At 48.9% G+C, this 11,460-nt stretch overlaps 1 protein-coding gene across 1 annotated transcript in view; it reads right to left on the bottom strand.

Annotated features, from left to right (window-relative positions):
* Window positions 1-6,303: 6,303 nt before the first annotated feature.
* Window positions 6,304-11,460, bottom strand: part of CUNH16orf78 (chromosome unknown C16orf78 homolog) — a 17,880-nt gene continuing 12,723 nt past the window's right edge. Inside the window, exons 4-5 of the mRNA XM_035024524.1 lie at window positions 10,582-10,840; window positions 6,304-6,451 (exon numbers count right to left, since the gene is read on the bottom strand). Coding sequence (XP_034880415.1) covers window positions 6,304-6,451; window positions 10,582-10,840 — 407 coding nt within the window. The remainder of the gene's footprint in view (window positions 6,452-10,581; window positions 10,841-11,460) is intronic.

Genomic DNA, 11,460 nt, shown 5'->3' on the forward strand with positions numbered 1-11,460 from the left:
GCCCCGGCTGTCCATGGGGGTACAGGGCAGGGCCCTGCAGGAGTCTCGCCTTTCTCCTACAAGTGGGTGGCCTCATGACGCATCCTCCCAGAAGGCCAGATAGCTGGGGGAAGTGGGTCCTTCCCGCAGAAACACCAATCCCTTTCTCCCTTAGCAGCCAGACCCGGAGTCTGGGGGGCAGGAAGCAAAGGAGCGCCAGGCAGCAGGCCCCACACCAGCAGCAGTGCTGGGGGCCCTTCAACAGGCTTCTGTCCTACTCAGCAGAACCGACTCCACCGCGCCCCTCTTCTGGGAGTGCCCATCCTCCCATCTCTGCCTGGTGAACTTCTTCTCACCCTCAAGGTCCAACTCAAATGTCACCTCCTCTGGGAGGCCTCCCTTGACCCTTTCAGCCAAGGTTACTTGCTACCTCTGGATTCCTACCCTCTTTCCATTTTCGTGCCTGTCTCAGCCGAGCAATTACTCATTAACTGGGACACTCTTATCTTCTGTCCTCCTCTGGACTGCGAGCTCCAAGGGCATCATCTGTGTGCCGAGCGTGTTATTTCTGCTCGCTTTCCTCCACGGCCCCCTTCTAGAATGGCACCTGCGGCGGCCAGGCCCCACCATGGCACCTGGTGACACTCAACTCCTGATCTTCCTGCCCTTGTTTCCTGTGGCACTGAATGGGGCCGCATTGTGTGGCCGGCAGGACAGTGCGTTTGTGACGGTGTGTGTGTGTGGAGGGCCCTGGAGCGTCTGCCTTGCTGTATGTTGGACGGCTTGCTCACCGGAGGCAGCCATGTCGTCAGGACGGGCCTGTGCCAAGAGGTCCCCAGGCCTCCTCCCTGCAGCCAGCACCCATGAGCCACCCCTGTGACGAGCCCGCGTGTCCTCCAGGCCTGGCCTGGCCTACAGACGACCAACGGACAGCCTGACAGACAGCGTGACTGCCACCTCGTGAACACTCCCGAGCCAGGACCTCCTGCCAAGCTGCTCCTCCACTCCCTCCCAACAGAAAGGGCATGAGATGGTCCGGGTTGGCTCTTCCTGGGGGAACTTCCTCCCTGGCAGTAGATAACCACTAAGACCCTCAGTTTCCTTTGGGAAACGACCCTGCTTCCCCGTGTGTGGCTTTGGTGGAACTGTCTCTCCTGGAGCTCCGTCCCCTCTGGGCCAAGGAATGGGGCCTTGACCCTGGGGAGGGCAACCGGACCCTCTTCCTGGAAATTGTCTGCAGCAGAGATTCTGGTCCAGGAGTGGGGGGTAAGGCTAATTCTAGAAACTACTCGATACCACACAAACACATACATATGTACACACAAATAACACACACATTTGCGTACATTCATGCATCCTACACATACGCACACAATGCATTGGACACATGCATGTATCCACACACAGGTACGCACAATGTGTGCGCAAATATGTATACGTTTCTATTATATACACATGTACATAAATACATGCATTTTCTTTTTTTTGCCATAGTCGACTATTTTTGGCAGCCAAATAAACTGGATTGGGACAACCACCTCCCTCTCACCATCTTCACACCCATCACCGAAGGCCCCCCAAATGCCTAGAAGACACATCATTCCGCAAGTGCTCAACCACCGTGTTGAGTAAATAAGAGCCTAGAAATATGAATGATGTCAGGGCTATTTATGGTGATTTAAATTTGTGTTTTTGTTTGCACCCTGGGAGAAGAATTTAAAAGCCTGAGAATTCTTTATGCTTGCTTCTCTGCATTTTTTCCTCCCTCCCCTACCTTCCCAGAGGCCAGCCGCTGGCTCACCATCTACAGGATCTTCTGTTGCCAGACCAGGGGCTGAAGGTGTCTGCAGACAGCCTGAGTGCCTTGGCCCGGTAGCCTGGGTGCTTTGAGGTGGGAACTGGGGGGAGAAGAAGCATAAGCCATGGAAAAGGGAGCCGGCATTGCTGTGATGGAGATGTATCTTCATTGTCAGCATCCTGGAGGTGACAGGTCCTTCCTGGGAGCCATGGCTCTGTGGCCCCTCTCAGGAGGCAGGATCGTAGGCTTGGGGCCTCCCTGCAGAAATCCTTGAGCCAGCTTGGTGCAGAACCAAATGGAGCTTCCCATCTATAAGGAACTTTTGGGCTTTTGTGGGCTGTGACCCATAGTGAGTCAGCAGTGACCAGTGTTGACTGACACCAGGGACAGGGAATTCTATATACCCTGGGGTACCACTCTGTGTTATATCCCGGGACCTGGGGCTGTGGACAGAGGGAGCCCCACCGAAGACTGAAATTGAGTTTCCCACCAGTCTAGCATGGCAGGGACACAAAATCGGACCAATAGTCATTTGCTTTAGGAAAACATGCCATTTCTTTCACACCTAGGTTTGCGGAATAAGGTTCAAAGCTCATGGTGGCAGGAATTTTTCTTTTTGGTCTGTTTGGTTTATTATTGTCTCACAGAGCCTAGTACATTGCTTAACACACAACAGAAATTCAAGAAATATTAATGTATAAAGGCACACATAGAAAATAATTTTTTGGGTGCCCACGAAATGCTAGAGATTCTATAGAAGCTTCCCTTAGGTTCTTCTTTTCATAACCACCCTAGAAACTTGGTGTTCTTGTCCACATTTTCCTTCCTTTCCTTCCTCCCTCCCTCCCTTCCTTCCTCCCTCCCTCCCCCCTTCTTTCCTTCCCTCTCCTACTTCAGCTGTCCTAGTGCATTTACACATGTTCATATAGGCAATGTATTGTTTATAGATATGTATGAAGGTTAGTGTGTCGCAGCTCATGCCACCACGTTTTGCCGCCCATCTTCCCACGCATGGGCGGCCCCAGCACCCAGGCACCTGTCAACACGGGGGGGAGATCAAATAGATCTGTGATGGAACTTCTTTGGACTATACACCTAGGAGTGGGATTGCTAGTCAGGGTGATGTCTGTGTGACTTCACCAAGAAAGGCCACAGTGGTCTGCACTACCTACCGGCGAAGCCAGAAGCTCCTTTATTTCATATCTGGGCCAACACTGGCTTTCCCCAGCTTACTAGTATTTTCCCAGTCTAATTAGGTATGAAGTGATACCTCATTGTTGTTTTAAATTGCACTTCTTGTCCCCGTTTTGGGGGAAGAATGGAAGCTTTAGAGAAGTGACGTGCCCAGGGGCCCTCAGCTGGTGCATGCCTGGCTGGGCTTTGTCCACAGGCTCTGGGCTCACCTGGGGCTCCGCGGCCCCTCACCTGGGCTTGACGCCTCCACCAGCAGGACAAGCGTGGGTGCAGGTCTTCTGCTGTGATCGAGCCCCACCTGGTGGCGCTGAGGGGGAACTGCAGTTGTGGAGGGGAAGGGGGGGAGGAACCCCCAACCCACCTTCACTTTTGAGGCTCCTATTTTTTATTTTTATTTTTATTTTTTTATTGTTATGTTAATCCCCATACATTACATCATTAGTTTTAGATGTAGTGTTCCATGATTCATTGTTTGTGCATAACACCCAGTGCTCCATGCAGAACGTGCCCTCCTCAATACCCACCACCAGGCTAACCCATCCTCCCACCCCCCTCCCCTCTAGAACCCTCAGTTTGTTTTTCAGGAGGCTCCTATTTTTAAAAAATAGTTTTTCTAATTTTATTTTTTATCGAGATATAATTATCATATAAAGTATTAGTTTCGGGTGTGCAAGATAAATTTTTTTGTGATGAGAATTTTCAAGATCCAAATATACTCAATCCCCAAATATACAGCACCCCATTATTAACCAAAGTCCTCATGATGTATACATCCCCAGGACTTACTTTTCTTTTCTTTTTTTTATTTAGATTTTTATTTTTTTAAAAGATTTTATTTATTTATTTATTTACTTATTTATTTATTTTTTATTATTTTTTTTTATTCTTATGTTAATCCCCAGGACTTACTTTTCTTATAACTGGAAGTTTATACCCCCCTGGTCAGCTTCACCTTGCTGGTGGAGGGAACCTGAACTGCTTCACTTTTGAGGCTATTACTGTTTTTAGCAAACAAAACCAGAACTCTGTTAGTAGACTTTTAAAAAACGTACTTTTAATTAAAGTATGTACTTGCCTAAAAGGCATAAATCCCTAGTGTACAGAGAATGAACTTCACAAGTGAACACCTCTGTAGGCAACAGTGCAGGTGCCCCTCCAGCCACGACACACCATCCTCCGGGGACTGCCACTATCCTGGCTTCTAACTCGGGAGATTCGTCTCGCCTGGGGGATTGTTGTATACACGAACCATACAGTTGTTCTCTTTTGTATCGTGCTACTTCTGCATGATGTTGTGTGCTTCGTTCATCCATATTTGTTCTTTCTCGTTTTGATGCAGTATTCCATTGTATGAATATTCCGCGAGCTATCCGGTCTACTGCCAATGCTTGTTTGGGTGGATTCCAGCATTTGGCTATATTGAATGATGAACATTCTGGGACAGTCTTTTGGTGCACCTACTTGTACGATCCTGTGAAGTGTGTATCTAAGAACGGAAACACTGGACCACACCATAGGTGTATATGCAACTTTGGTAGATAACTGCTAGTTTTCCAAAGTGGTAATGCCAATCGCCCATCCCAATCATGGGTTGAGTGTTCTCCTTGCTCTACATTTTCAATCTATAGTTAATATCGTCACTTTTTATTTTTTAAAGATTTTATTTATTTGAGAAGGAGACAGAGATAGTGAGAGAGAGCACATGAGCAGGGAGGAGAGGGAGAAGCAGACTCCCCAGTGAGCAGGGAGCCCCATGTGGGACTTGATCCCAGGACTCTGGGATCACGATCTGAGCCGAAAGCAGAGGTTTAACTGACTGAGCCACCCGGGTGCCCCTCGTCACTCTTTTTAGCCGTTCTGGTAGGTGTTAGTGCTGCTGCCTTCTTTTTTTTCATTTGCATTCCTGATAACTAACAAAACTTCTTATTTTTGTTGGTCACTTAGCTAAACGCGTGTAAAGTGCCTATGCAAGACTTTGGCCCACTTTTTGATTGAGTTATCTGCCTTTTTCATACTGATTTATAAGAGTTGAAAACAGGTCATCTGCGTATGAGCCCTTTGTCTGATCTATCTTCTCCCACTGGGGTCACTTGAATTCTTACTCTCTTCCTGATGAGTTTTGATGAACAGACGTTCTACTTGCATTATGAATAGAATTTATTAATATTTTCTTTTATTACTGAGGCTTTGTGTGTTGTTTAAAATTTTTTGGCCTGCCCCAAGGTCATGGAGACTGTCTTCTACGTTTCTTCTAGAAGCTTTCACAATCTGCATCCATCTGGAACTGATTTTTGCATACAGCGAGAGGCGGAGGGTCCATATTTTTTTCCATATGGACATTTAATTGACCAGCCTGATTTATTGAAAAGATTGTCTTTTCCCCCACTGCATCACAGTGTCACCTTTGCCATAAACCAGGGGACTGTACCTGTGTGAATCTGTTCCCGGTGTATGTGTCTGTTTCTACTAGAAAATGTAATCACGAGACCATTTCAGAGTTTATAAAGTACTAGTGTGCTACAGGAGGCGCTGTCTGCCAAGGGACAGTGGCTTGGGGTTCCTTTTCATTTGCATTCCTGATAACTAATGATAAGTGTTCCTTTCTCAATGCTAGCTGTGAATCTTGGGGCTCACTCTAGGCTTATTTGGTCAGAATGTCAAGAAGCTGAGTTGGAGGCTCCTTGTGCCTGTGGAGTCCACACAGAAAAGCCCTCTGGACCCCAGGAGAGCACCCAGGGGGCCCTAGGGTCTGGGGTGGGGCAAGGTCTCTCCTCTGCATTCCTCTCCCCTCTCTCTTCCAGTCTCTACTAAACCCCAGGGAAGCCTGCACCCCGACTCGACTCTGCAGGGGCACCTCGGGTCTGAGAGCTGAGACTCCCGCGGCAGCCCCCCCCCCCTGAGAGTCTGAAAGCACCAAGCGGCCCCTTGAAGGTGTGGCATTCAGCTCCCCCCAGTCCCACATGGCAGGGGTGGTGTGGTGTGTAAGACCTGCGGTGTGTGTATCCCCAACCAGCCCCTCAGCCCTTTGCCCCTCCTGATGTCCCTCTGGGGACCCTGGGTCTCCATTTCTCACCTCTAAGACTTCTTTTCCAAGAAGGCCTTTCTACAGAGTCTTCTTTTGGTGGGGAGAAGACCCACAGCTTCCCCTACGTTGGTTCTGACTCGGGTCAAGGACAAACGCTACATTCGCACGATGATGTATGCAGTTTAGCCTTGTTTTCTGATGGCTGCTGTCTAAAAGGGACGCCCCAGGTCTGAAGGCCTAGGCGGGGTGTACCAGAGGATGCTGTCTGGGGGCCGAGGGCCCAATAGCAGAGAGAGCCTGTGGTGACCTAGAGGGCCACACTGGGGTTTTGGGCGAACACCTTTTTAGCATCTATGTCTCCTTCGACCATGTGGGGGTGGATGTCCACGATCATGCCTGCGTCCTTGCATAGCTTGAGCAAGGTCCGAATGTTGTTCTTGGACAACCTCAGGTATCTGCGCGAGACAAGGCCAGAGAGGTCAGTTGAGCGTGGAGTCACCATTGCTTTGAACTTTATTTTATTTTATTTTTTTAAAAGATTTTATTTATTTATTTGAGAGAGAGAATGAGAGAGAGAGCATGAGAGTGGGGAGGGTCAGAGGGAGAAGCAGACTCCCCGCTCAGCGGGGAGTCCGATGCGGGACTCGATCCCGGGACCCCAGGATCATGACCTGAGCCGAAGGCAGTCGCTTAACCAACTGAGCCACCCAGGCGCCCTGCTTCGAACTTTATTGAAAAGAGCTTAGATTTAAGCACTGTGGGATCTCTCACGAGAACTGGCTCTGCAGACACTTCTGGAGCTGACAGAGATCCTATAAAAGAGTGGGACACCCCACAGAGTTGGTGGGAGTTTTATTGGTATAACTCTTTGGGAAATTAATTCGGCAACATATGTGCCAGGCATCAGCCCTATCCCCACAAGTCCCCTCCCCGCAAAAGTTCCTTCATTATCTTTGACTCAGGAACTCCACTCAGGCCTTCAACTGAACCTGAGAAGAGAAGTCAATGGAATGAAAAGCTATATAAATCAAAGTGTTCACTTCAGGGTTATCAACAACAGGAAAAGAGGAGATTCCATCAACCAAGGAGTGGTTAAGCAAATCATGGAATACCCATCTCAAGGGTGCTCCCGCCAGCCTTGACATGGCTTTGGGCAGAAGCAGGTGCCCTAGGTGATGGTGATGCGTGATGCCCGTGAGAGAGGCAATCGTCAGGGCTTCCATCACTAACAGGTGTGTGTAACCTCAGCGATGCAAGGCCCGCGCGAAATACGGAACAATGGCAATAAAAGCTGAGTAAAATTGTAGGAAAAGGGAGCATATTTTCTTTCTTTTTTTTTTAATTATGTTATGTTAATCACCATACATCATTAGTTTTAGATGAAGTGTTCCATGATTCATTGTTTGTGCATAACACCCAGTGCTCCATGCAGAATGTGCCCTCCTCAATACCCACCACCAGGCTAAGCCATCTTCCCACCCCCCTCCCCTCTAGAACCCTGTTAGTTTTTCAGAGTCCATCGTCTCTCATGGTTCGTCTACCCCTCCGATCTCCCCCGCTTCATTCTTCCCCTCCTGCTACCTTCTTCTTCTTCTTTTTTTTTTTTTTTAACATATAATGTGTTATTTGTTTCAGAGGTACAGGTTTGCACAATTCACAGCGTTCACCATAGCACATACCCTCCCCAATGTCTATCACCCAGCCACCCCTATCTCTCCGACCCCACCCCCCACTCCAGCAACCCTCAGTTTGTTTCCTGAGATTAAGAATTCCTCATATCAGTGAGGTCATATGATACATGTTTTTCTCTATTTGACTTATTTCGCTCAGCATAATACCCTCCAGTTCCATCCACGTCGTTGCAAATGGCAAGATCTCATTCCTTTTGATGGCTGCATAATATTCCATTGTGTATATATACCACATCTTCTTTATCCATTCATCTGTCGATGGACATCTTGACTCTTTCCACAGTTTGGCTATTGTGGACATTGCTGCTATGAACATCGGGGTGCATATACCCCTTCGGATCCCTACTTTTGTATCTTTGGGGCAAATACCCAGTAGTGCAATTGCTGGATCGTAGGGTAGCTCTATTTTCAACTTTTTGAGGAACCTCCATACTGTCTTCCAGAATGGCTGCACCAGCTTGCATTCCCACCAACAGTGTAGGAGGGTTCCCCTTTCTCCGCATCCCCACCAACATCTGTTTTTTCCTGACTTGTTAATTCGAGCCATTCTGACTGGTGTGAGGTGGTATCTCATTGAGGTTTTGATTTGGATTTCCCTGATGCCGAGTGATGTTGAACACTTCTTCATGTGTCTGTTGGCCATTTGGATGTCTTCTTTGGAAAAATGTCTGTTCATGTCTTCTGTCCATTTCTTGATTGAATCATTTGTTCTTTGGGTGTTGAGTTTCATAAGTTCTTTATAGATTTTGGATACTAGCCTTTTATCTGATATGTCATTTGCAAATATCTTCTCCCATTCTGTCGGTTGTCTTTTTTGGTTTTGTGGACTGTTTCTTTTCCCGTGCAAAAGCTTTTTATCTTGATGAAGTCCCAATAGTTCATTTTTTCCCTTGCTTCCCTTGCCTTTGGCGATGTTTCTAGGAAGAAGTGGCTGCGGGTGAAGTCGAAGAGGTTGCTGCCTGTGTTCTCCTTTAGGATGTTGATGGACTCCTGTCTCACATTGAGGTCTTTCAACCATTTGGAGTCTATTTTTGTGTGTGGTGTAAGGAAATGGTCCAGTTTCATTCTTCTGCATGTGGCTGTCCAATTTTCCCAGCACCATTTGTTGAAGAGACTTTTTTCCATTGGACATTCTTTCCTGCTTTGTTGAAGATTAGTTGACCATAGAGTTGAGGGTCCATTTCTGGGCTCTCTATTCTGTTCCATTGATCTATGTGTCTGTTTTTGTGCCAGTACCATGCTGTCTTGATGATGACAGCTTTGTAATAGAGCTGAAGTCCGGAATTGTGATGCCGCCAGCTTTGCTTTTCTTTTTCAACATTCCTCTGGCTATTCAGGGTGGGAGTATTTTCTTTTAATAATATTCAAACAATTAAAAAATTAAGCCAGTGATTTAAAATCTCAGCTAAAGCCCCACAATTCTGACTTACACTGGAGAGGAACTGATCTCGTTGACACTGTGTGGTCTAGAGCGTATCTCTGCTGGCGTATCCTCTGAGCTCCTTATTCTACCAGCGGCTTGACCTTGTTCCCAGCTTTAGTGTAAGGAGGTTGGTCCCCTACTCAGGCCACCTGCTGGTTGGGTACTTTGCTACAGATGATGGGGGAGGAGCTGCATATTGAAATAACCTGGGTTTTCCACCCATTGGGAATGGTCTCCTTGTCCTTCAAGATCTGCCCAGCGCTTACCTGTTTTTACAGCCATCTGACACCCCACTCCCCAGCCCTGTGTCTGGACCACCTTTCTCTGACAGTGCCAGGCAGGGTCTGCTCCTTCCGCTTCTGCCCAACCCAGGCCTCGAGGGTCTCACACACTTGTACATGTCAGCACTCACGAAGATCCCATTCTGGACAATTTCATCTTTTCCTTGGATGTTTTTCTAATCCTCGTTGGATGCCATCTTTCCAAATATTCACTCTCCCTCCTTGGAGGGTGGGGGCCCTGTCCAAATCTCTTTTCTGCCCACCATGAAGCCCAGGTAGGCTGTCTGTTGGCCAGAGTCAACGAGCATCACCCTGTCAAACTGAAAGCCATCGCCAAAGTCATCCATCCATGGAAAGGTCGAGCAAGAAGCCCCCTTTGGCTGGGGAGGCTGCCATTCCAACCATCCATCTCTCGGTGAGCAGAGCAGGACTTTGTAATGGGGTCACTGGATGCCAGGCATCTGAGGCCATCTGAAACTTACAGAGGAGCTCCCTGCTGTTCCGTCTAGAAGGACATCCACATTATTCTGTTGTCTGTTTCCTCCTCTATTGAAGTTTCTGAGCCTTGTCAGCTATGTCTTTACAGAAAGGCTAGCACCAGGCTTGGGAGGGGTACTTGAATTTGGGGATGGAAACCAGCAGGTCCCGATGAATAAGAAAAAGAACACGGGAGTAGGAAGACCTCTGGTAAGAGCAGTAAATACCAAACGGCTTCACACTCTGTTCCTAGTGCCTCTGGGAGTTTAAACCCCCACACGTTGAGCAGATGGCCATCGGGGATGGTGGGGAGGACCCCCAGCAACTCCACAGGCGGAGTGAAGGCTCGTAGGGGGATTTCCTGTTAAAAATAGGCCATAGACAATGCATTCTTTCTTTTTGGATGATATTCATGGTTTCAATTGTGAAACATATGGAAATATTGGAAGGGTGGTGTCAGTGCCCAAAGGCGTGGCGTCAAAGCACCCAAATGTCGTGCCCATCCCAGAGCTCCCCCACTAGTGAGGTTGCCGGGGAACCCGTGGCTTCTGCCCCGGAACGGCCCTTCAGGACACAAAGACAGAGCCCAGTCCTGCCACCGCCGCCCGCCCTTCCCTTGCCCACACTCAGCCCAGGTCCCTGCAGCTCACGGTGCTGACCAAAGCCTGTCCCGCCACCCCGGGCACCCAGCCCCGCCTGCCAGGGCAGCTCACCGGCAGCTCAGCACCTCCTCCGGCTTCAGCATCCTCACCAGCTCCACCTTGGGCTCCGTGCCCTTCTCCATGAGACTCTTCAGCTTGCGCTCATAGGAGATCTCGGTCGTCCTGCTTATTACCCAGTCTCTCAGGAGGGTGGACTTCCGACCGCCGAACACAGGCGATTCCTGCAGCGCGGGGTCCAGGATGCTCTGGTGGCGGTAGGGCAGGGGCCGCTGAGCGGACTCCAGCGCGATTGCGTCCTTGATGTCCAGGTCTGAAATTGGACAGTCGTCATCAGGGAGTTCAAGCTGGTGGAGGGGAGAGACAGGACGCGCAGGAAGCGGGGGAGGCCTGCAAGACAGCCTGGGCTTCAAACAAATACCTGTTCTGACAGCTCTCTTCCACGCTCTTCGGGCTCTTCCCCTCATCAGTTTAATTCTCGCTCGTCCTTACCTCCCTCCTTTCTCACTGTCTCCTCGGCTCCCTCCCTCCTGTCTTCGTCCCCATCTCGCCATCTTCTCTTCAGTCCCTCCTCACTTAAAGGGAACCTCTGCCTGGAGGAGGTAGGGGAAGCTAGGGAAAGCTATCAAAGATCAACTCTGAGATGTTCGTTTTTTTTTTTTCCTTTGGTTTGTTCAGGTGGGGTTTTTAAAGGAAAAACAATTTCTTGGATGAAAGGGGAGAAAAATATTGCAGGCAGGAGGAACAGCATGTGCAGGTGTGAGGAACAGCATATACAGGCATAGGAATAGCTTGTACAGGTGTGAGGAACAGCATGTACAGGTAGGAGGAACAGCATGTCCAGGCAAGAGGAACAGCATGTACAGGCAAGAGGAACAGCATGCTCAGGCAAGAGGAACAGCATGCTCAGGCAGGAGGAACAGCATGTGCAGG

This window comes from Mirounga leonina, unplaced genomic scaffold (assembly GCF_011800145.1).
Source record: "Mirounga leonina isolate KUSES-001 unplaced genomic scaffold, KU_Mleo_1.0 Mir_180, whole genome shotgun sequence".
NCBI classification, from domain to species: domain Eukaryota; kingdom Metazoa; phylum Chordata; class Mammalia; order Carnivora; family Phocidae; genus Mirounga; species Mirounga leonina.